At 38.8% G+C, this 26,844-nt stretch overlaps 1 protein-coding gene across 2 annotated transcripts; it reads left to right on the top strand.

Moving 5' to 3' along the window:
- The first annotated feature begins 1,735 nt into the window (after positions 1–1,735).
- barx2 (BARX homeobox 2) lies at positions 1,736–26,502 on the top strand. 2 transcript variants are annotated; one of them, XR_013817225.1, is made up of 5 exons: positions 1,736–2,188; positions 14,776–15,061; positions 21,693–21,777; positions 22,236–24,753; positions 24,794–26,070. XR_013817225.1 is itself a non-coding variant. In XM_079825678.1 (4 exons), the coding sequence occupies exons 1-4, from the start codon at positions 2,002–2,004 to the stop codon at positions 22,500–22,502; spliced, it is 825 nt and encodes a 274-aa protein (XP_079681804.1). In that variant the 5' UTR covers positions 1,736–2,001; the 3' UTR covers positions 22,503–26,502. The 2 variants fall into 2 exon arrangements, 1 of the variants encoding a protein (XP_079681804.1); XM_079825678.1 differs by having other exon boundaries at positions 22,236–26,502.
- The last annotated feature ends 342 nt before the right edge of the window (positions 26,503–26,844 follow it).

Genomic DNA, 26,844 nt, shown 5'->3' with positions numbered 1-26,844 from the left:
TCAGTGCCTCACTTTTTGAGGACTTGTAAACTTTAAATAATAACTCTAATAATTCCCTAAATTTGCCAAAGGTTTTGAAATGTTGACTATATCCAAGTGTTCTTATTACTGTATAGATTTCACACTCCATTGCAAAATAAGCCCGTTGTTTAAATGAACCCAATTATGCACTTGAGTAAATAAATAAAATAAATATGTGGCAGCCGTTGTATACAGTAAACTTTCTTTTAACAAGCCTGTTGTACTGATGTGATGACCAGTTATAGTTTTAGTGCTAGTAAGCCTATTTAGAGGTGCGGATTAATTCAGGTAGGTCTGTGTGTAGACATAATTTTATTATGTGTATTATGAGGTGGTCCGCGAAATTTCTTGATTACAACTAGTGGTCCACACACACAAAAAGTTTGAAAACCCCTGAACTAGCCTACACAATTAATATATATTTTTTTTGTGTTAGCCTATATCTTTGACAATCGAATATTAGACCACAACATGATTATGTTTATTGTTGCAGTAAACGTTTCCGATTTTTAAAGTCAAGAAAACAAGTCATTATTTGATCGTTACAGTTAGGCTATTATAGCCTATTCTAATAATCAGGAAAATCTATTTACCTATTTCTATCTATCTATCTATCTATCTATCTATCTATCTATCTATCTATCTATCTATCTATCTATCTATCTATCTATCTATCTATCTATCTATCTATCTATCTATCTATCTATCTATCTATAGGCCTATATCCTATATATATATATATATATATATATATATATATATATATATATATATATATATATATATATATATATATATATATATATATATATATATATATATATATATATATATATATATATATATATATATATATATATATATATATATATATATATATATATTATAAGTATAGTTGTGAGTATTATTATCATTTTTCCATCATCACATCTTTGAAATAAAAAGCCACGCGCTGTTGATTTACTGGAGCTCTTGTTGGTTGTCTTTGCTCGCTTAACTTTGCCCTTTCATTTTCATGAATGATGCCACTTGTCCTGGCAAGAGAAATAGTTGCTTTACGTGATCGTTGAAAGTTTTAAGACACGCAGGCGTTTCCGTATCGACAGGAGTTTTCCACAACAGCAGCAAAAAAATAACCGCAATAAATGAAATCCCTAAATGATTAAAATCCGTTGCCTTTTCAATTTAAATGCTGGCACTTTTAAATAAATAACATGCATGCTCCAAGTTTACTTCAAATATATTTTATCAGGAATATTTTTACTTTTAGCCTAATTTTCTCTTGTAAACGACGAGGCATCGTTATCAGCACTAAACAATAAAAACTGACTGAACCGCATTTACGATTTTAGAAACTTTATCATTTGTAATATAAGGCGCACATTTGTTTCCTCTGCAGATAGATAGATAGATAGATAGATAGATAGATAGATAGATAGATAGATAGATAGATAGATAGATAGATAGATAGATAGATAGATAGATAGATAGATAGATAGATAGATAGATAGATAGATAGATAGATAGATAGATAGATAGATAGATAGATAGATAGATAGGCCTAATATAATAATTAATGCAGACTTTTAAACAGTTTATGAACTGTAATTCCATCGAGTTGGGGGTTGTTTGACTGAAACCGGTTGATTGTCGTGTTGTAGTGAGAGGGAGGGAGGGAGAGAGGGAGAGAGAGAGAGGGTGATTGACGTGAAGTGTGTCTGCTGTTGCATACAGTGCGGTAGTGACAGGACAGTTGGTTTATATAGCGGTGACTCAGAGCGCAGCGCGCACTCGCTACATGAATGAGCGCGCGGAACGCACTGCAGACACTATCAGCGCAGCACAGCTGCACGAGCACGCCAGAGCTGATCAAACGAGATGTCGTTGTAGACCAGTAGCGCACGCAACACGTTCTCCAGCACTTTTAACGAGGCGAATATCAGAAGTTTTCTCGTGAGCGTCACGCGCATTCTGGACACTATGCATTGTCAAGCAGAGCTGAGACTCGCGAGCAGCGCGCAGCTGAAGGCAGCCAGAAGACGATACAAGACTTTCATGATCGACGAGATCCTCTCCAAGGAAACTTGTGATTACTTCGAGAAACTTTCTCTTTACTCGGTTTGTCCCTCTTTAATCGTCAGACCCAAACCTCTGCATTCATGCTCGGGTAAGTGACGCAAATGCGCGTTTTCGAGAGATTTTTCTTTTATTAGTATTATTATTTGAAATGCTGACTAATGAATGGGAATTGATACATTTCACTTAGACTTTCTCTTTGACTTTTATATTTGTAAAAATGTATTTGCCCACATGATAAATAAACACAAACACTTGTCCTGCACTGCAAGTTCAACCCATCAAAACTAAAGACTGACGCATTGAACTTTTCCAGCCTCCTTTATTGCAAATAGTAAATAAAATAGAGCGCAAAATATAGTTATAATATGAGAGGAAATTACTCAAATTATTTGTGACAAGTTAAAGCGAAGTTTTAATAATGAAAGCATTTTTACAGTGTGCATGCAACATGCTAATATTTAGGCCACTTATGCATTGAATATTTTTCCCGAGTTGAGCCTAGCACACATTTTTGCTTCTAATAATGTGTTCATTTGAACTAAATGCACGCGTTTTGTATTTTTACAAACTAAGAGTAAAAGGGGTAAAATATTACTGAACTCATTTTGTTTCTAAATTCCATACGCGAATTTTACGCGTCCAGGACACTGATGGTTATTATTAATAATTTTCCCCTTAACCAAACTATGAAAATAATAAACAGTCCTTGCATATTTGACCCATAGACGTTAAAGCAGTCCATGCTCTTCTTGAGCAATGTAGGTAAGTGCGCTTTGTGCATGTTCATATTCCTATTTAAATGAGTTAAATTTGTTGCAAATGTTTGTGCGATCCACTGTCAAAAACATACAAGATAACGAAACAGCTGACAGTGGGATTACATTTAGTCTTATAATATAAAATTTGATACATCTATATGGTACGTGATGCGTGATCTTTTACATTAGTTTTGTCTGAAACTGCCCAAAATACACGTACATATTTTATTTGCACCACAAGCATACACTCTAAAAAAAAAAGGTTCTATATTGCACCAAAAATGGTTCTTGGCTCGTAATCATAGGGGAACCTTTTTTAGTGCTATATAGCACCAATTGTGGTGCTTGAGTGGTTCTTCAGCGGTTCTTTGACTAAGGTGCTATATAGCACCTATGAAGAACCACTGAAGCACCAAAATTGGTGCTATATAGCACTAAAAAAGGTTCCCCTATGATTACGAGCCAAGAACCATTTTTGGTGCCATATACCTTTTTTTTTTAGAGTGTAGAGCTCAAATTATATTACATGAAATAATATTTTGACATTTCAATAGATTAATAGTTGACATCCCTTTGACGTATCACCACACCTCCCTGATTATTTATCATCGTCTCTCTCATCAACTTAAGCTTTTTCTGCCAACCGTGTTTTGACCGTTTTTTGGCTTCAATGACCCCAGGGCACTGGTGTGTGCATCTTCCCCAAACTGCTTTGTTTCGTTCATTTAAACTGTCACTTTTATAACGAGTTGGGTATCTGTGGTAAAATAATGACATCTTCTCCTCTTACTTGCCCCAAGGAACACAAACTCTTGGAAGCCACAGGACGTTTATCTATTTACAGAACTGTTGCCACACTCTTGACTATGCAACATAGGATGCAGTCAGGTATGACATCCTGAAGCAACAGGTGCGATGTCATTCCATCATAATGAGATGCATTGTGCGAAGTTCACAAGACTTTTTTAAATGTCCCTGGCATGCCATTAATCCGGCTTGTGAAACATCAGCCAACATTGGACGTGTACAAAAAAAAAAAAAAAAAAACATGCTTGACCCTCAAGATGGCGATTGTATCATGCTGTATTGGAAGCGGCACCCGTGTAATTAGGTTTAAGGGATTGATTAAATGCATTTAAGAGCCATCTGAAGGTTTAGCAAGGTCTTAACTCTGTGGTTTCCAATGTGATTTTCCGAACACAGATTAAATATTATCCCTGATGTCATTTAAATATACTCACTGCATACAATTGTGCCCTGTATTAACACTTGACATATGCAGAGAATGCACGGTATGTTGACAGTTATCCATACGCAATGTTTTTTTTTTCTGTTTCCTGTACGACCAGATAAAATCTCATTGTCTCATAAAAGTGTTACTTCTGACACCTGTAAGACAGGCTAGTTTTTCAGGTCAGAATGACTGATCTCACAGCAAATCTTGTTTTGCTTGGATGGATCGCTTTATAGGTACATATTTATCATGTTTCGCAAAACCATCAAGGCATTATACTTTATTTATTTTGCTCATTTCACAACCTGGCGTCACCATGCAAGCTTTGATATTTCCCCATCTATTTGTGTATGAAACTTTAGTTTTGTACACAGTGTACAATTAAGTACTAAGTAATATTGATTACATTTAGGGTTAGTTGCATGCAATTTGGCACATTTTACTAAAATAAGTACATGTAATGTGTAACAAGGACACTGAAAAATAAAGTGGGTATACTCTAAAAAAAAGTCTCGTAATCATAGGGGAACCTTTTTTAGTGCTATATAGCACCAATTTTGGTGCTTCAGTGGTTCTTCAGCGGTTCTTCAGAGGTGCTATATAGCACCTTAGTCAAAGAACCGGTGAAGAACCTCTGAAGAACCGCTGAAGAACCTCTGAAGAACCGCTGAAGAACCACTGAAGCACCAAAATTGGTGCTATATAGCACTAAAAAAGGTTCCCCTATGATTACGAGCCAAGAACCATTTTTGGTGCAATATAGAACCTTTTTTTTTTTAGAGTGTAGTTACATGTATGTTACATGTAGTTACTATAGTAATAATAACTATAAATGATGCATAATTACAGCTAAACCTAACCCTATAGTAAGTGCATGTAGTTAATATTACTCACTGCTTAAATGTTGCAGTGTAACAAATACACCTTAAAATAAAGGGTTACACTGTGATTTTACATGTAATTACTGAGTAATATTAAGTAACTATATGTACTTACTATAGGGTTAGGGTTATTTGCATGTAATTATACATCATTTATAGTTATTACTATTGTAAATACATGTAACAATGACACTGTAAAATAAAGTGTTACCGACAAATGAAAGTGATTTAGTGTTCCAGTGCAAAATTCGGTTACACTTTATTGTAAAATTTCACTACATGCACTTTCTATAGGGTTAGGATTCGGTTTGATTTGGTTGAGGGTTAGTTGCATCCAATTATGCATAATCTATAATTATTACTACTACATGTAACATATGTAACAATGACACCGTAAAATAAAGTGTTCCCCAGATTTCCAAACTAGGCCAGAAAAGCGCAACGTATCCCTCTCCTGACCCGATGCGTGTTTGAAAGAAAGCCTCTTTGCTCTCTCTCATACCTGATGTGCAGTTTGTGAAATCGGAGACACTCCCTCTGAATGGATGGGACCATGATAAAAATAGCTTTAGCAGTTCACTCGCTTTCCTCATTCACAACCCATCAAACACACCTAGCCTACGTGTGCGTATGCACAACAAAACATATACATACATATGTATGAAGTCATAGACATGCATGCTTGAATGCGCACATGCTTCCTTCTGTTTGTACGTCCAGCTGTGAGGTAAAAGGCAGTGTGAGTGTTTTGGCAGGCCGGGGCGGGGGGGATAGAATAACCAGCCCAGATATCAGAACGCTGCACACACTGTCTCTTTTCAAGTCGGAGGGGTGTTAGATATTCTATATGCCAGCACATCAATGGATGCTAATGCTTAATATAGAATGTAGCTGGCATTAAGACTGGCACTCACTGAAAGGCCACTGGCTCATGAACTCATGCTGTACACGCTGCCGCCACTAGGAGCCGCTGCAAGACACGTCAAAATACAACAGGAGAGCCTGCAGACAATTGGTTGCAAATTACATGCTATTTCATATACAAACAAGTAATTAAACATATTCAAATCTAAAAGACATTAAGGAGGAACACAAATAGTGAATCAGTCTGCTTCCAAACTCAATGACTTCAGAGTCATGATAATGACTTCAATTAATCTACCTGTAATATGAAACTTTATATGAAGATACATTTCGGGCTCTGACTGATTTTAAATTGTAATTTTGGCCAGTTGACACGCTCCTGGGTCAACATATATATCCCTACCGCTAAACCTAACCCTACCTGTAACTTATCCCTAAAATCAGAGGGAAATAATAGGTGAACAACACTGATGTAGAAGCACCTAACACTGTTTGTAAGCCTAAAGTTGACATAAACCTTAAACCTGTCCCTCAAATCGGATTGGTTGTTTGGAATGTTGGTAACAATGTTGATCCGGGAACATGTTGTACTTGATGAAATGATGTTCACCCCCTGAAATGGGTCATAGGCTACCATTAACATTACCAGAGCAGTGGAATTAAATACGCTATAAAACCACACTCGGTAAAGGGACAGTTCACCCAAAAATGACAATTCTGTCATCATTTACTCACCCTCAAGTTACTCACCCCTTCTGCTGAACACAAAGGAAGATATTTGGAAGGATGTTTTTAACCAAGCAACCCCCCACCCCACCCCATTGACTACCGTAGTAGGAAAACAAATACTACCATACTATCAATGGGGTGCGAGATCTGCTTGGTTCCAAACATTCTTATTTGATATTTGGATATTTGGAACATTTGGAAGAATGTTTGTAACCAAGAAGATCTCGCCCCCCATTGACTACCATAGTATTTTTTTCCTATATGGTAGTCAATTGGGAGGGGTGGGGGTCTGCTTGGTTACAAATATTCTTCCAAAAATTCTTCCAAATATTCCAAATATCAAATAAGAATGTTTGTAACCAAGCAGACCCCACCCCTCCCAATTGACTACCATAGTAGGACAAAAATACTATGGTACTATGGTAGTCAATAGGGGGCGAGATCTGCTTGGTTCCAAACATTATTATTTGGATATTTGGAACATTTGGAAGAATGTTTGTAACCAAGCAGATTTCGGCAGCCATTGACTACCATAGTATTTTTGACTAAGGTAGTCAAAGGGGAGGGGGTGAGATCTGCTTGGTTACAAACACTCTTCCAAATATTCTTCCAAATGTTCCAAATATCAAATAAGAATGTTTGGAACCAAGAAGATCTCGCCCCCCATTGACTACTATAGTAAAAAATACTATGGTAGTCAATGGCTGCCGAAATCTGCTTGGTTACAAACATTCTTCCAAATATCTTCCTTTGTGTTCAGAAGAACAAAGCAATTCATATAGGTTTGGAACAACTTGAGGGTGAGTAAATGATGACAGAATGTTCATTTTTGGATGAACTATCCCTTAAAGGGACATGCATTTATCGCATGGATGAAGAACATATTGTGTTTAAAATGCATTACACAGTTCAGTTGAATGACAACATCTGCCTCTTTAATGCTGTTAAACTGAACGTACGAAGCAACAAACTGTTTGCACATATGCACCCCCACTCTTTGACTCTTTGAGTGTGTAATAACAGGTTTTAATATTTCGTTTGGAGACATGTCTTTAACTATAACTCTGGGAATGCTTTTAGAATCATTTCTGAAAGGAGGAGATACAGATCAAATCGGCGATAGTGTAATCTCCTATGACAGCATGCTGAAAAACAACCTAATTGGAGGATGAGTTTCCCTTAGAGGAGTAAACGATTGCAAGACCGATCACAACCGTCCGCAACTTGTCTTCACATTTATTGACTGCAGACAATAAAAGCGGATGTCTTTCAGATGAGAACCAGTTATGTTCACACACACATAAACAAAACACACAATTATGGACGCATTTTGTCACAATTGTCAGACCTCACCCATGATGCAACCCGGAGGGTGTGGCTATACGCATTTATGGAAATGTAATATCAGGATGAATATCTATTGTGAGATCTTAGCTGTATTCCCCTTTGGGCAAACATGCACGCCAAATAATTCACAGGGTTTTTCTTCGTGTCTAAACATTTATAAGTATGATAGACAGAAGTATACATTGCTTAATGTTTTCCCTATCTCACTTTTTACTCGGGAAGAGTCAAGAGCCAAACAAAAAGCTGCATTAACAATCATTATTTTACTTGAGCAAATTTGGATTGCAGCCAGGAAAATGCAGAACACACTCACTTGCAGAGTCTATCTTTTTTTCTGTTCTTCCAAATTACTGGATAGATTTAACAGATATTGAGAGAGTAAAACTCAAGCGAGTGATGAAACATTAAATCTGTCACCACATGGCCCAACCAAAAAAACACAGCGTACCGTGTTATTAAGAGTTCAAATGTGCATCAAGTGCCAAATGAAATCATCTCGCTGGAATCCAATCAGTCGAGGCACATAAGACAGGACTGAAAGAGCGCAATCAAGAGCTCAACGTTTGCTACTGTTTTTTGGCCATCGGTTGGGGAAAGTACGAGGTTCACAGCTTGATTGCGAGCAATGAAAACTTGACACTTCGATCACAAGACATGAATGGCAAGTCAAGGTGTTGAACTCGAAGCGAAATGATTTCCTGAAACCCGGCATGTCATAACAAGGAAATGCAACACCAAACCCGACTGGGATATTTTTAGGTCAAATTACTTTTTTTAGAAAACAATTTTCACACTACTTTTCTCCAAACATGAGCAGGACTTAATCCAGAAGTGTGGCATCATAATAACAAGGCCTCGGGAAAATGATCTCATTGGCTCGTTTAAGTAAGTTGGCTAATTAACTGGGATCGAGGATAACGTTAAACAGCTTATTGGTTGTCTTATTACTAGTGTAAATGTGCAACAGGTTGATGGATTTGCTACAAATGAGAGAAATAGCATGTCTATGTGTCTGCTGTATACTTATATATTACAGGTTATATAGTATATATATTCAACGATGTGTACTGATGGCAGAGTGTCAGGGGAAAGATTAAAACTGACTAATCGACATTATTACGATGAGACTATTGGGATAGATTTTGAAGAAAGAACAGGGAGGGAAAGAAGAAAAGACAGATAGACAGATGAGCCAGAAGGGATGTCATGCCTAGACGTGTTGCACTGACAGCAATGAGATCATCATGATTTGTGCGAGTGTGAGTGCATGCATGTTTGTGCCTTTGTGTGTGTGGAAAATGTCCTGTTTTCCACTATGTTGCTCATAAAAAAGTATGTATCTTTTGTATGCGGGGTCTGCCTCATGGCATTACGTGCCAAGGTAAACTTGCCTATCTTGAGAGGTTTTATCTGCATAACATTTTTTAAATGGGACATCGAAGCACTCTTGATGAAATGGACATCTTTGTCATAGTCAGATATTTAGGGATTCATTCACTAGAGAGCAGCAGGGGTGGCATATTTTTGTCGGCCAAAACTTGGAAACGAGTTGGCATTTTAGCCGGGTCCATCGTCCCAAATTAAATTTTGGTTAAAAGCCTGAAATGGTGAACACAAGCTCAAGACACTTTAATATTTCCCAGACAGCAACATAGTGTCAGCGTTAAATCACATGGACCAGATGTGGGCCGGATCTGGGCCGACACTATGTCGCTGTCTGGGTTTATTCTACGAGATAAAACACACCAGTAATACCACACTCATGATTTTTTAAAGCTTCTACTTCTCTCAAAATGGCGGTTGCTAACAAGTGTCTAAATGGGACTACAGAGGCTGTCTGGGGCATTAAACACCATCACACCGAACTGATAAACGCATCTACTCAATAGTTGCTTTCACAACCTCATTGTTGTGTTTAGAATTGTGCTCTTGCAAACTATTATAACTTAGCCTAGAAATACAGACCCACACTAACGGCAGCAAATAAAATTTGCAGCCAGGGGCGTCTAGCAACTCTCCGTTGGCTTGCGAGCTGAGGAAACCAAACTCTGGTCAGGCCAATCACATCGTGTATAGAGTCGGTGGGCGGGCTTAACATAATGGCTTAACGTGTGCTACTTGAAAACAAAGAGGCTGGCGAACAGCGACCTTTTGAATCGGCTTTGGCTGAGGCTCTGGAAGACTTGGAGTTAAGCTTTTCTTTGAGGAAAGAACAAAGAACGGCACTGAAGTCATTCTTAAGAAAGGAAGATTTTTGTTTTCAACTAGCTCCGCTTCACTTCTTCGCTGCTCTGGTTGGTTGTAGCGCAATCCTATTGCGTGCAGAGGGAATTTGAAAGACAACCGTTTATCCCGCCCCTCGGATTGAGCCCTGCCAATGGTGTGTTCCTAGACCCAACATCTTGACAAGCGTCAGGCTAATTATAACTCACACTTTCAGGGAATTTTGTCAGAAGCTAAGTGACTCGACTTCAACAGCACCAACGTTATTTGAGTCAGAAACACTTTGAGAATGAAATTTATTGACAATCTTTGGATTTGGTGAAAGGCTTAGGCTCCAAGGTGCTCGAGCTACCATAATAGACAGCTTGAGATACATCCTTGAGACATAAATCCCCCAGCCTTCATAATAACCAAAAGTTTCTTGGCACATATTACAGAAGGAGATACAATGATAGCATAAATACAGTTTCTACACGGAATCCAATACTCAATAATGAAGATGCTAGGAGGTGAAGGGGTGGAGGTGGGTGTAAATGTCTGTGTGACAGACTGAGAAACATGAGTTTGAAGGAGCTTAAGACAGGGTTCCTCAAACTCGGTCCTGGAGGGCTGCTGTCCTGCAGAGTTTAGCTCCAACCCTGATCAAACACACCTGTGCAAGCTAATCAAGGTCTTGTCACATGTCTGTCTTGTCCTGTGTAGCACATGGTGTTTTGGTTTATTTCTGTCCTGTGTGCGCCTGTCATCTGTCTTGACCCCACCCCTCGTTATCTGATTATTAGTTAATTTGCTCCACCTGTTGTCCCTTGTTACCTGCCTTGTTTGTCTGCTATTTAGTCTCCTTCCATTTTCAGTCCTGTGCGGTTATGTTGTCTATGTTACGTGTGGAGGTATTCTGGTCCCTGATCTCGGTCCCTGATCTCGGTCCCTGATCTCGGTCCCTGATCTCGGTCCCTGATCTCGGTCCCTGATCTCGGTCCCTGATCTCGGTCCCTGATCTCGGTCCCTGATCTCGGTCCCTGATCTCGGTCCCTGGTTTGTCTCTGTTTGATGTTTGAGTTTTACCCCATAGTGGGTTTTTGTTTTGTGTTTGTGTTTCTTTGGTTAATAAAATTCATGTTCACCTGCATTTTGAGTCCTCACCCCTTTTTTCACCATAGCGTTCATGACAGAACATAACTGCCAGTAGAGGACTCAGCAGTTGTTTTTTGCCCTTTTTTCTGTTTCTCTCCATGGAACCTGTCACCCACCTAGAGGCTATGTGGTATGTGAACTCCCGTTATCTACGTCAGCAGGGAGCTGATGTGAGGAGGTTTGCTCGGGTCTTCCTCATTGAGATCGATCACTTGGACCTGAGTGAGGCTGGATATGCCCCTCAATCCGGAGGAGATGGGGAGGATGGGGGTTTTTGGCTTCTGGGAGTTCATAGACTATCTTGACCCCAGCCCTCCAATGACCATTGTCCCAGTTCCGGTGGATCATGTTCCGGTGGATCGTGGTCCGGTGGATCATGTTCCGGTGGTCCCAGGTCCGGTGGGTCGTGTTCCGGTGGTCCCAGGTCCGGTGGATCGTGGTCCGGTGGATACTGTTCCTGTGGACCTTATTCCGGTGCTCCGTGTTTCGGTGCTCCGTGTTCCGGTGGTCCGTGTTCCACACACGCCGACCCGGCGCCCTGCTCTGTCTGCGCCGCCCAGACACCCTGCTCTGTCTGCGCCGCCCAGACACCCTGCTCTGCCCGCGCCGACCCGGCGCCCTGCTCTGCCCGCGCCGACCCGGCGCCCTGCTCTGCCCGCGCCGACCCGACGTCCTGCTCTGCCCGTGCCACCCAGACGTCCTGCTCTGCCCGCGTCGACCCGGCGTCCTGCTCTGTCCGAGCACCCCCGGCCGCCTGAACTCTGCGGGCCGCCTGAACTCTGCGGGCCGCCTGAACTCTGCGGGCCAGTAGCAGGGCACGTGGTCCACCTATTTATTGCCTTTTTTTCCCTATCACATATTTTAGTAATCATCATAAATTGGGAATAATTGAAAGCTTAAACACTCAAAATTCATCGAGTGAAAACTGCTTTGAAATCGGTCTCTGCTTTATGACTTTAAATCCTTTTAGCGGGTTAAATTTTTGTGATACCAATTTTAAATTTGGAGCATAACTTGGTTAGGCTTTGATTTTCAAGCATTTCTAGAGTCCAAATTATTTTGTCAAAGATATATTTGGTAAAAAATAGAATATGTTTAGTCAAATTTGCTTTGCAGTAATCTTAAACTTATATAACCTATAACTCTTTAACCTTTTTACACTTTCATTTTCACTTGAAGCTGCTTTACGTCAGCAACAATCTGTAAATAATCTCTAAAGAAGAGTGTTTTCTTTAAAAAGAGACCAAATTTAGGTCTTTATTCCAAAGTATTCATGAATTACGACCATTTATATTCAGATCTATCCAATATTTTCAGTAAACCAACTTCTGATGTTTCCTTCAGGTCAATAAGGAAATTATATTTGATCACATATTATTTGGCTTTACTACAGTCATTTTTTTTTTTTTTTTTTAATCTAAGCAATCAAACGATCAGATAAGACATCCAAGGCATTTACCGGGATTCAATAAGATTGCCACCAATTTTCCTGTGAAATGGACATGACATCATGTATTCATTTCACAAAACGCTCTTCCATTCTCACTTTCCTAATAAATCACAGGATCAGTTTTTTTAGCTTGATGACACAAGCTTTTTTTTCTCTTGGAGGTATTATACTCTCTCTCTCTCTCTCTCTGCTCAGACGGGTCCCGTGTTGCATTTTATGGACTCTGGCGTCTCGCTGATGTCTGACTAAAAAAAGAGCATGAGACAAAGAGAGAGAGAGAGTTGGAAATATTACAACTGTAAGGGAGGGCGTACAGATGCCCCAGTTAAAAATTATTACCCAGAGTGCACTGTGTCAGTGACAGTGTGTATGATAGGAGAGTCATTATCGTGCCAGAGTTCAGTGTAAAACACCAGTTACATCACCACAGCAGACCTGCAGTTCAGGCACCTTACATCACACAGGGCAAACTCTTAACACTCACCTACAGCATTAGTGACGGCGGGTCGAGACCATTACAAGGTCTGAGTTCACTCGGACATGACGGCTGTTAAAACTCAGAGTTTCAGCTGCCGCACTTTAGCAGCTTGTAAACTAGATTTTACAGTCATGTAGGATGTTTAAGATCTGATTAGAACAGAAGTCTTCCTCAAAATGAACAGCATTGAGTCAATATTGATTCATTAGTTACACTTTACAATAAGGTTTCCTATTATTAAAGCTGCAGTCCATAACTTTTTGCGCTCTAGCAGTTAATAAACAGAACTGCATGCGTCTTGCGGAAGAACATTTCAGCCGGAGCTACTTCTCTCTGTTTATGTCTATGGCGAGTCACGCAGGGACTGTGCTCCTCCGCAGCGGTTCCTACCAGACCGGTCTAAAATAGTCCCAATATAAACACTTATTATAAATATACCATAATGATTCAGGGGAAGACAAAAACACGGTTTGGAAAATGGATTCATGTTGTACATTCTCATTATATAATTTTTGAACACGGTTACGGACTGCACCTTTGACATCAGTTAACTGCAATTAACTAAGATTAATACATTTTTAGAAGCATTTTACTGTTCATTTCAACATTACTAAAAATTTTATCTGTTAATATTATTTAATGGACCTGAGCTAACATTAACTAACCAATAATTGTATTATTAGTTTTTGGTTGACACAATGACGTTTTGTCGTTACATTGTGCAATTTTTTTTTTGGTTGGTATTTTTATGACAGTTGTGTGCAGATCATCAATATTTCTGCCACAGAATAAAATAAAAAAGGTAATTGTGCCTTTTTTTCTAGCAAATTTGAGTTTATATCTCACAATTCTGAGAAAGAAGTCTGAATTGCCAGAAAAAAAGGTCAGAATTGTGAGGTAAAAAGTTGCGATTACTTATTTGTATAACGATTATGACTTTTTTCTCTTGTTTATTTATTTTCAAGTTTATTTATACATATCTATAGAGATTTAAACAAAAAAGTCAAAATTTTGAGTTATAAACTCGGAACTATGATAAATAAATTCAGAAACTGTAAGATATAACGAACTGTGAGTTATTGTGAGTTTAAAAAAAGTCACAATTACCTTTTTAATTGCAAGTTTATATCTCACGATTCTAACTTTTTCCTCGCAATTCTGAATTATTGTGAGTTATGAACTCGAAAATGTCAGAAAATAAGTCAGAATTGTGAGATATAAATCGTAATTGTGAGAAAAAAGTCAGAATTCAGAGTAGAAATCCGGAATTGTGAGAAATGAAGTCAGAATTGTGAGTTATAAACTCTGAACAAAGAATTATTGCGAGTTAATAAAGATGCACTTAGCTTTTTTTTATTCGTTTGGGGAAACAAGTTTATGAATATGATTCGATTTTTGGGCCTGCGCACCAGAAGAATGTGAAAAACACATTTCGTTGACATAGCTTTTGTGTAACAAATTTGAACCAATGCGACCTTATTATAAAGACTTACCGCTTCATTAATGTTTTCCGCCAACAAAGTCGGTCAATATTTGTGTGCTATCAGTACTAATAAGACCACTGTGTGCTCCCCCAGGCTCTACCCCTCTGAGGACGTACCCGCTCCTCTCCGTGATCACACACCAGCCGCCCAGCAGCCTCCCGCAGTCTCCACTCCTGCCGCTTCTCTCACCCCAGCACCCGCTCAGCTCAGAGCCCACTCCCAGCCAGACGCCCGTCAGCATCAGCAGCGAATCAGAGACGGAGCACTCCACCCCGCGGCTGAAGAAACCCCGCCGCAGCCGGACCATCTTCACCGAGCTGCAGCTCTTGGGCCTGGAGAAGAAGTTCCAGAAACAGAAATATCTCTCCACTCCAGACAGGTCAGTGGCTGCTCGGATGCTGATTTTACATTTCTCCAGGATATGTGCCTCACACATGGTCTGTCAAAGATATATTATTCGCAAATTATTCTCTGATATTTCTTTTGAATGAAAATGTATTTACATTTTTATTTCTGGGAATTTCTTGGAACATACCAGATTTAAATAATGAAAAATTACAAACTTGAATTTGGCATAATGTGCAATGATGAAATATTGAAATACCTATGAAGGTACGTATGGATTTGATTTCATGTTGACTTTAAGAAAGCAGAGTAAATGTGATATGCTATAAATGAAAATAATTCTAAGTGCACTTAATAAACACTTTAACCTGAAGCAAACCACTGTTAGCCAAACTATTACGTCGCGCAGTGATGCAGTTAAGGCGACAGTAACATTTTAACCATGCTTTGAATTGCAAAAGAAGCCTTTAAAAGAAACACTACCCCATTCAAGACAACAGGGACACGAGCCAAGAAAAGCAAACAAAAATGTATTACATTGATTTCATGCCAATCATTTAAAGCACACGCAGGTGTATTTAAAAAAAACTTTGGGGCTTTGTACAATGAGATGAGGTAATCTACGTGTCATGGGTCTTCTCACATGGGACACTTTTTTTTTTTTTGGCCATAACACATTTTCCATTTCATTTTGGCTCTGCCTTTAGATTTGGCCGGAATGGATGTGTTTCCATTATGGCCCAAAGGGTGTATTTGGGTAAAAATCCCACAAAATCAGTTCTGTCCCACCTACAAGGATTCTGAGCGTGTCTGCCACACACACACACAAACACAAATGCACAATTTTCAGAATTTTTGGTCAGACTCAGCCTAAGGATGGAATCTGTCCTCCAGCGACATATGAGCTGTCAGACATAATTGTCTGAAAACTGAAAAGTTAAGACAGTCCACTTTTATTCATTTTTTTGTTTTACAGATAGCTTTCTTTTCTTTTATAAAACAAGAAAGATGTTATAACGAAAAGAAAAAAAAATATTACCATGCATCATGCAGTTGTGGTCACATATCAACTGACTCAAAGATGAAGTATGAAGTAAAGATGAAACTAGTTAAAAAGAATGAAATATGTATAAAAGTATGAAAGTACACACACACACATTCACACACATATATACAGCAGTGGCCAAAAGTGAAGTCCGGTGGGGATATTTGTTTTTAATGACCCTACAAGTTCAATTAAACCATCAAAATATGAAGAAAATATATTTTTTAAATTAAATATTTTAAATATGAGGAAAGAACAAAACACAAAAATGTGTTAAGTTATTGATTTGACATAATTATTTGGCAAGAAGGCAAACTAACAAGGTTTAATTTTACCATCAAAAAAAAAAAAAAGATACATATATATATATATACAGTAGCCTATCTATAAATCCGACTGATAAAAAAAGGAAAAAGTCCTAGGTTGGCAATTGTATTTTGAGGGCAGGGAAGAAAAAAACTATTATATAATAACATGTAATAAAAATTCAACTATGCATGATTGATCCAGATATAGTTACCAATACATCACTCCTTCCTAATTTATAATAATAAGTCATTTTCTCAGTAATCACGGACCCACCCAAGTATGCAAAGTTCTACATGAAAAGCTGGCATGAAAGAGGCTTGTTTTGTTGGATCCTGTCGGGTCAGTCTGTGGAGGTTTTGGCTCAAGGCCTCTTAGTTCATAGCTAGGTCATGAGTAGCCTCTGCTCTATCACTCTGTCACACACATCGCCTCGGGAACCAACAAATTCATTCATGGCTCAATGAAAAACAAGTGAGGGAAATTCCTCATCTTCTGGCAAGTTTGAGGAATGGGCCTCAGAACGCCTCAGGTTTGCGTTTTATCAATCTCAAAGACGACCTGTGGTGTTGTGCTGTCTTTGGCTTGTCCGCCTAGGCCACACAATCAGAACATGAAAGCAATGAAATACGTGCCGCAATATGGAGCTTAATGATTTATATCATGAAGTTTTAATGGTTTTTTATGAGGCAGAGATGATTATAATCATCTTCATCATCATTATGAATAAATGTCAGAACCCAAACTGAGCTTAAATTAGGCTCATAGTTGCAAGGAACGTGCCGGCATTGGAATGCAGCATGTGTGTGTGTGTGTGTGTGTGTGTGTGGTTTCTCTGAAAAATAATAAGCACAAACACAGAGGTGCTTTTCTTACCGCCAATTACAGCACAGAAAGCAGCCACAAATGATAGACAGCTAGACTGCTGATGTTTTTACACACAAAAAAAAAAAATTTCCCCACCACTTGTAGTCAATAGGTTTTGCTCAAACATAACTCAGTGTGATTTGACATATGTGACGCTTAGCAAATAAATAAATAAATGTTTCATGTTTTACTCTGTCAGTATGCAAGACAGTTAAGGTTTATTTTCTTTTTAGCATCACTAAAAGCACTACGAACACAGTGGTATTACTTTATGAATAGTACATGAAAATACCTGGAGCAGAATGTAATTGGTTAATATTTTTAATTTTTAATAGGGCTGGGTATTGACACAAATTTCACAATTCGATTCAATTTCGATTCACAAGCTTTCAATTCGATTCGATTTTCGATTCGTTACGATATAATTCAATATCGATTATTTTGGAGATGTATCAGGTATAATACATGGAAAATTTTCTCAAGGAAAACAAATGTTGTAAATTATGGGAGCCAGTTAGTACTACTACTAATATTGAAGGTACAAATTAACAGATTCAAACACTTAAATGACACTAAATTATGTTTTTTTATATATGATAAACAGTTATAATATTAACTTTACAGTTACATAATCATAATTCTACTCCAATTAGGTTTTTGAAATTTAAACATTTAAATGGTGGCTGTGATAAAAACTTGCCAGATTTATTCATACATGCATTAAAGATTGAAGAACAGTGAAAATTAATACCCTATGTAATGTGGTGCATATAATTAGCAAAATGCTCCACTCTAGAGTTAATTTTTCTAGCTGACTAACGAGTTTATGGACACTGGATATGGTTTTTCTGAGGTAAATGTGACGTTACAAGACATTGTTTACAAGCTGTTTTACTGACGTCTTTCTGCGGTTGAAACACTGATGGAGCTATTCTATGTGACATGATACGGATTTCGGTAAGTTGTCCTGTATATTTTAACACACTTTCAGAAGCTCATTCATGTTTATTTCACACTGTTACTGGTATAAGGCGGAAGAGAAGATCTGTTCATGTTTGCTCCGCCCTGAGCTGAGCTGCGGCAGAGCGATCTCGCGCCACAGCGCCAAACCGGTTTATGTTTTTGAATTTTTGCAAAAAAATAGACGTAATTTTAAATCTGAGACCTTGTTTCATATCATTAGTAAAGCACAAAGATTATTGCGATTTATTGGATGGAAGCTGCGCTAAAATGTTTATTTCATTCATTAACTGGAAATTGGATAACTAATCGATTACTAATCGAACTAATCGGGATTTAAGAATCGATATTGTTTGGTAAAAGTGAGAATTGATTAAAATTGAGAAATCAATATTTTTTACCCAGCCCTAATTTTTTATGTTAAGAAATAATTATATATATATATTATATGTCATATAGATATTTTTAATATTATCTCATAATATGGTAGGAGGTATATATTAGGTTGCTGTCACTTTAAGATCTGACGCATGGATCCAACATATATGTATACTGTTACACATGCGTTTTCTTTCTCAACCGTTAAAACATAACTGACTGTGTTTTATTGTGAATACTCGCCAAGACCGGCATTTTGTGTATTTGACTAAGCGCAATAACCAGAGAACAAGAACACAATTTAGTACTGAGAGGCAGCTTTATGTACGCGCACTTGGGTGTGAGCACAAAATGAGTAAAATTATGGGCAATCCCATGCCAAAAATCAAGCCCTGTAACACCAACAATATTATTCTGGAGCAAATTAAACGAGTGAGTGAGTGAGTGAAGGGAGGCGGTTTTGTGTGTCATCTTGCTGTCTGAGAGACGAGAGAGAGAGAAAGAGCAGCTGGTATTGTGCATCTATTCTGCGGAATATTGGACGCGTTTCAGATATTCAGATATTTCAGATATGTATCTAAAAATCATTACTACATTGAACTTAGTTTATTGTTTCAGATGCCTTTTGAAAAATGTATATATTATATATAAAATTCAACCCGACAAAGTGGCTAGTAGAGGTTGGCAGGTGTTAACGTCAAGCCCTGTGTATATATATATATATATGTGTGTTTGGTCCAGTTCTGATGCTCACTGTTGGCACTTTCGGCGGTGGACAGGGGTCAGCATTGGCACCCTGACTGGTCTGCGGCTATGCCGCACCATACGCACAAACTGAGATGCACTGTGTATTCTGACACCTTTCTATCAGAACCAGCATTAACTTATTGAGCAGTTTGAGCTCCAGTAGCTCGTCTGTTTGATCGGACCACACGGGCCAGCCTTCGCTCCCCATGTGCATCAATGAGCCTTGGCCGCCCATGACCCTGTGGCCGGTTCACCACTGATCCTTCCTTGGAGCACTTTTGATAGACACTGACCACCGTATTTGCTAATTATGTGAGACTGGGATGAGAGACTCCCACTATAATACCATTTTAATTGAATACTAAATATTTTATTATATTAAAAGTGACCACACAATTAGAGAGACAAAATTGTGTAGGAAATTGTTACCAGATTCAAAATACATTTACATTTATGCATTTAGCAGACGCTTTTATCCAAAGCGACTTACATCTTGGGGGACATGAAGCGATTGGTCATGAAGAGTCAAGTAAGCGCAACAAGTGCCTGAAATACTGAGACCGTGTACATTGCTCAGTCTAGCACAGGCTAGAGTAGGGAGAGAAAAAAGGAGGAGAAAGAGGTCACTTAACCATTTTTTTTTTATGAGGTTCAGTGGTGACGGAAGAGCTGAGTTTTTAGTTGACTTTTGAATGTTGTCAATGATTCTGCGTTTCGGATGGCGTTGGGAAGATCGTTCCACCAGCTGGGAACGTTGAATGAAAATGTTCTGGAAAGGGATTTTTTGCCTCTCTGTGATGGTACCACAAGCCGTCGCTCCTTAGCTGAGCGAAGGCTTCTGGTGGGGGTGTGGATTTGTAGAATACATAATACATAAGCATCAAATACATAAGCATATATTTGCTGCAATTGACCAGAATAGATTATTCTGCAGCAACGTAATAAATAAGATGCAATAAAATACCATCGTGTTAGCATCTTTGCCATTGTTTCTTACAGCACTTTTTTTATGAAGACATTTAACATTTAGTTTTTCATACAATGCACTCCCATGCACAACTTTGAACAAAAAGGAGCAAAATGAAACCAGATAAAGAGGAAGAGAAGAGGAAAGTCAAGGGCTTTTGAGAGCGAGTGTTAATCTGCTCATTTCCAGAAGATCACTGCACCTCATATGACTCTCCGAGAGGCTCAACAGAGGAGGTGTGTAATCCTGCTTGGCTGGTGTGAGCGACTTTGAATGTAGATGTAGCAGAAATCTGTACACTTGTTTGATATCTGGCTTTCTCGTCCCCTCAAATCCCATCTCCCTGCCTATCACGTTACAGCAGACCAATCGCTGCATTAGTCATGAAAGATCCCGAAAGATCCTCTATTGCCTTTGGGCAAGTCAGGAGCTCCATGACTGGATTACCTTCTCCTGTATAGATAAAGCGTGATGGCATTCCACGGGAGGTCTGCAATTACATTCGGCCTGGGAAGACTCTTCAGTTCAGAGCTTGGCAGAACTTTCTGATATGTCATGCCAGCTTTGGGAATTTTGCAGTGATTAGATATACATCTGCCCTCTAGATGGCCACCCACTGGCTTTTATGTGTAAGACAACAGGTGACTTTGGGATTTCCGACAATTACTTCCAGTTCTGAAGTTTTCCGCCTTCATAGGCTCTGCTCCTAAACCTAGTGAGTTCCTACCTACTACTGCCTAGTGTGTGTGTGTGTGTGTGTGTGTGTGTGTGTGTGTGTGTGTGTGTGTGTGTGTGTGTGTGTGTGAAAGATTTCAGATATTGCCATCTTTTTGGGCCATTTTCCCCCCATAATGTAGGGTTTAACAGGACCAAACACACACATATGCGCTCTAGATATAATTAATTATTTTATTAAGATTTTATTAAGATTAATTGATTTATTAACAATATGCAAAACAGCATGTCACCCCATAATATATTTTGTCAAATTTTTCAGTGGAATAAATTAATTCCCAGACTTAAATAATTATGACTGCTATCTAGAAAAACATTTTCCTTCACATTTTTTATAAAAAATTTTATTTATTTATTTAGCCACACATACAATCCTATTAAAATGTATAAACCAAGCAATTTACAATTTTTGCACCCATATTTTAAGTATTTGGAGTATATATATATATATTCAGCTTTTTAAATTATTTTTAACTATTATTTATTATTATTATTATTATGTCACCTTATAATTTGGCATAAATGTATATCTTAGCATGTCGCATAATTTAGTTTCTTAATTTTGGAAAAGACTTTGGATTTTTGGAACAGAATAATGACCTTTCATTTGGGTTTGATTTATGCATTTTCATTTAACTTGCACTTTGTATGTGTGTGTAGATTGGACCTGGCTCAGTCTTTGGGACTCACACAGCTCCAGGTGAAGACATGGTACCAGAACAGACGCATGAAATGGAAGAAAATGGTGAGTTGAACGAGCAAACATCACAAGTTCAGAGCATAGCAACTTAGATTGTTAAGATACCGTCATCTTGTATCAATAAAAACATCTGTGTTGAAAACCCACCAAAGCTTTCTGTGTGGAAATGGAAACTCTGAGACATATCATTAAAAATCCATTAGACAGTGTTGAGCTGCCCTTCTCAGCACTCAATACAGTCAGTGTAACAGTCACGACCCCGGGCTGCTCGATGAGTGTGTGTGAGACAAATGAGTGATGATTTAAAGGACAGCGCAGGTCTACGTCAGCGCGATAAACCTCTCAAGCAGGAACAAAAGATCCGCGCCGTGTTCACCTCTGAGAAAAGCCAGCGTGAACGACCAGCCCATATGGCTATATATCTTCCCTTAATCACTGTAATAACCATCCTCACCTTTGACTAGACTCACATTTTTCACATGTGTGTGTCCGTGTTTTTCTAGGTGCTAAAAGGAGGACATGAGGCTCCTACCAAGCCTAAAGGCCGACCTAAGAAGAACTCCATCCCAACCACAGAGGAGATCGAGGCAGAGGAACGGATGGCGGCCAAACTGGCCGAGGAGGACAGGCTACACGAGGGAGAGGAGGTCTTCCCATCTCAACCTCAAGATCTAAGCACGTCCGCTACATCCACCGAGTCCGACTCTCCAGACACCCCGGCGCTAGAACAGGCCCCTCCATCTCCGTCAGAAGCAATGACGACCAGCTAAACGCAGCCATGCTGACGCACAACCAAAGACAGCTACTGAAAGACTTTTGAAAGACAGTTAAACGGCTTCCCAAGCCTGATTTTAAGGTGCCCCAAAAGGTATAGGGGTACTTCAGACACACAAAAATGTGTGAGTGTCATTGCAAAACAACAAAACATCAAACCAAGTGGCTTGTGTTACCAAAAAAAGCTTCACTTTTCAAGAGAAACATTTTACAAAAATATGCTTTTGTTGGTGTTAAATGATGAAACAATTGGATGACATTGTCAGAGTTCACCTGTGGTTACTCTGATACAGTGCCGGTCGTAGACTTCTGGGGGCCCTAAGCAAAACTTCTGAGGGCCCCTGTCAGTGCCTTCATAAAAACCCCTTAATCTGTTCTATCAGAGCAGTTTCACTGTCAACCAACAACAGCGAGTTGAAACATTCAGTAATACAATCCAAAATAAAAAAAACAATAGGACAAATACAATTGAGCCCAATACTAATAATAGCCTACTATTGGATAAAGTGATCGAATGTAAAAAAAAACATTTACGCTATGCATTAAATACACATTGATTCTTATTAAAGTTACTAAAGTTGTTCAGTGAAGAGCAGCGAACGATTCTCTTGTTTTCTTTTGTTGTTCAATTAACATTACGGTTTATTAGGCTGCTGTCGCTTTAAGACCAAATGCACAGATCTAATGGTGCGTTCAAGTCATGTCGTGAAGATCGTATTTTATCGAGTTGAACGCACATGAACGCCACCACGAAGTCGTAAATACCAGTGGTAAGTTCGGGATTTTCTTTAAGCCCCGATCTGTACGAGTTTTGTATTCCCGGGGCTAAATATCACATAATTAGGGTCGCTTCAACCCACGGTAACAGTGTTGAAGTAGCCCAATTCCGCGGGAAAACCGCAGACTTGGCAACACTGGATGCAACGTCTGTATGCAAGTTGAATATAACGGGTATTTAGCAGTGACACTGTCAGGCTTTGTCATTTACAACAAAGTAAGCTAGCATTGTAATATAACAATTAGCCCAATATATTACGATAAAGTTTACAGTGGCTTCAAGATTAAAACTCACCTGATCTTGTCTTTGTTCTTCATTTTCTATAAGCAGAGTTAACAAACATTGCTGTATTTTCGTGAAATTCATTAAAAGAAGGTACACCGCCATCTTGCTCCGACCAAAGAGACTTGAACGCACATGATGTCGTAAACACGACTTCTCACCTTGAAAATACGAACATCCCAGGAGGACTTGAACGCACCATAAAACACTGACAAGCACGCGATTACTTTCCCAGCTGTTTATGTTCACTGAAGACATAACTGAATGCATTTAGGTTAAAAAGTCCCCAAGACGGACATATTTTTGCATGTATTTGTCTAAGCATACGGCCAAAGCCCAAAGTAGCATGTACACGTCCATAATGCTCTTCACCTCGGATCACGGACACAGAAAGCCGCCTGTTGAACAGCGTCTCTTTCGCAGCTGAATACGCTTTTACACGTGCCGCTACATGATTTGACTGATTTGGATATTTCGTATGGGTGACAGCGAACCTCTTTAAAGGAAAGGAACAGGAAGCAGCATCATCCCTGCATCCCAATTTGCATACTATCCATACTAAATAGTATTTGAAAATATAATTAGTATGTCCCAAATTGTAGTATGTTGAAAAGAGTATTCCAAAGATACCCGGATAGTTTCCGGTCAGAATTCGAAGTGCCGATCGACGCGCACTCTAACGGCTGATATTGCCCACAACCCATTGCGAGTTGGACGAGGATTCGATCAGAACTACAAACGCGGATAAAAAGTGTTAAAAAAACTACAAACATGACGGATGTGCGAGTCCGATGGTTAAGTAGAGAGGGTTACACAAAGGGGTTTGAGTGATCAATTATCAGTATTTAACCTGACTTTATTCAATGTTATCCATATTATGTTTCACCTGCAGCAGCGTTGTGAACTTTTGTAATGATACGTTTGGCCAGTAACTTTTAAAAGCATCATTATATTTAAACTGCAAACACATGAGGAGAGTCTCTGCATGAAAGACCCCACGACTGGCAGATCAACATGCTACTACATTTCTCTCCGATACGGTAGGAAATTAAATTGAATGTGGAGGATTTGAACTGTGACGATGATTGACAGGGCAGTTTAAACGTTGACGGGATGCACGTAACTAAGCGACAGAGATTTCGTTAAAGACGACGAAGTGGTATGTCCCAAAGCTTGCATACTTAAAGGTATGTACTTTTTCTTCACAAAAAGAGTACATACTTTTAGGTCGTAGTATAAGTAGGCGAATTGGGACAATTCATAATTGTTGGAGGCCAAAATCCAAAACAAACTAAATCATTCTTGAGAGCAAGATGTCCCCCTGGTGGTTCGGGGGCTCTAAGCAACTTGCGTACTTTGCGCATAGGGAGGACCGGCACTGCTCTGATAGGAGAACCGACTTCATACATCCACCAAAAATGTTTTTTTTTTGTTGCAGATTTAGTTGTCTAATGCAATGACACGCAGGCATTTTACAGTACGCCAAAGTGTCCAAATACTTTCCACTACATATGGCGATGCAGTGATCAAGATTGTAACATTGCTTTAAATGTTTCTGTCATACAGCTGCCTTTCTGAAATGTATTTTATAAAGCATTTTATAAAATGTTCGCACAGACTCACCAGTACACGCCTTCTATATGAACAAACAGTAAGTGTTTTTTTTCTCTTTCTCTCTGGGTACGTTCCTCTCTTTCCCTGTAAATAGTACCTGTTTAATTGCGCCTGTAGTTTACGGTGCACCTGTGTACTGTAGCTTGGGATTCTGTGCCAAAACACATATATCTGAGAAGCTAAAGTGCCCTTTGAGGTATTTTTTCCTTTTTTTACACATCCACGAAGCTGCTGCCATTAAAAGTTAATAGGACGGGTTAGTATGAATACCAGTGTAAACATGTACAGAGTTCTGGATTTCACATGAGAAAATGTGACTCTTTTTAAAGCAGGATTGTCCAGTTTGGGTAAAGATTAGCTTTATCCATTCAACATCTCAATGGATAAAGAATCTGTCAGCTTATATAGAAAACGAACATAAATTTTGAGAAAACATTAAAGGTAATATTGATTTAAGTAAAGCTTCCAAAGTGCCCACTCTCTGCCAAACGACAATGTGTTTTTCTTGTTCTATTTGCAGAGAAAAAGAGTTTCTTTTGTACGTTTTATGCGTGACATGCTTCGACTTCATTGTATTTCAACCGAATCCTTTTTCTCAAATCATTTGTGTGTGCGTGTGTGTGTGTGTGTGTGTGTGTGTGTATAACCTTTGCACGGCCATTTAGTACTATTCTTTGAGGCTGAAACACATGATATATGAACTCCCAGATGGAGCATGCTAGCTATTGTATGTTTCTTCCCATTTAATTCCCTTTGAATGAATAAAACCCTTTTCCCCCTCTGTGGTGTGGCGCAGTATGACACCACTAAGTGCAGGCTGGTTTTATTACTGTTAGAAAAACCACTTAATCTGTCAGGGACGCAAAGCAATTAATAAATCAAACTCGCACAAGAAAAAAAACAACAAAAAAAAACGGCCCAAAAAAACACGAAAATCTGCGGGACATGTCGAAGCCCGCGGGAGCTCGGCACATGCCTACAGCTGACTGACGGCCCACAAATACATCATCACAGCCTCTTCTATCCTGCATGTCATAAGCTCCGTTTCAAACCGCTGTTGCCTTTTGCAGAGATTTCATTTGTATAGTTGTTTTTCTGTGTTTGGCTAACAACAAATATTGAAAATATATTCCTTCTTTGATATAAAAACACTATTTTTCTGGTGTACATACTGAATTTTATTGGGTGAGTATTCTTTTGTTTTTGGAGGAGAAGACTATATTTGAGGAGAATCCTTTTTCACCCAAACGTTCTGTCATTTTTATTGTATGTGCGTGTGTTTGCATATTTAATAACATTTAATAAAGATGCCATTAATTTTGGAGGTCTGGTATTGTGATTTATCTTTTTTGATTTGTTGAACACTTCAAAAAAAATTATGTTACTTTGAAGCTTTTTTCACTGAGAAATTGCTAGTAAATTTCACAAAAGTACACCAATTATGCAAAATTCACTTTTATAAGGTGCTTGAACACTGATGTGTGTCCAAAGTGTGTGAAAACAACCAGCCTGTAAAAATCCACTCACTCATAAATCAAAAGCAGTCTCTACAAAGAGAAGATTCAGATTCCCCCTACAATGATGTCACCGTAGGGAGAAGCCCCGCCCACAGCTGGTGAAGATCTGCCCTATTAGCATAGACACCGCCCTGAGTGAGAAGCACC

The sequence above is a fragment of the Gobio gobio genome (assembly GCF_949357685.1).
Source record: "Gobio gobio genome assembly, chromosome: 9".
Lineage (NCBI taxonomy): Eukaryota > Metazoa > Chordata > Actinopteri > Cypriniformes > Gobionidae > Gobio > Gobio gobio.
The sequence above is the reverse complement of the archived record's forward strand: the minus strand, read 5'-3'. Positions and strand labels throughout refer to the sequence as shown.

What these genes read in the sequence shown, in the direction of transcription:
- barx2 (XM_079825678.1), top strand. Translation starts at nt 2,002, where the DNA reads ATGCATTGTCAAGCAGAGCTGAGACTCGCGAGCAGCGCGCAGCTGAAG. An exon ending in ACCTCTGCATTCATGCTCGG is followed by an intron (nt 2,189 to 14,775) that starts GTAAGTGACGCA and finishes GTGCTCCCCCAG; the next exon opens with GCTCTACCCCTCTGAGGACG. An exon ending in TATCTCTCCACTCCAGACAG is followed by an intron (nt 15,062 to 21,692) that starts GTCAGTGGCTGC and finishes ATGTGTGTGTAG; the next exon opens with ATTGGACCTGGCTCAGTCTT.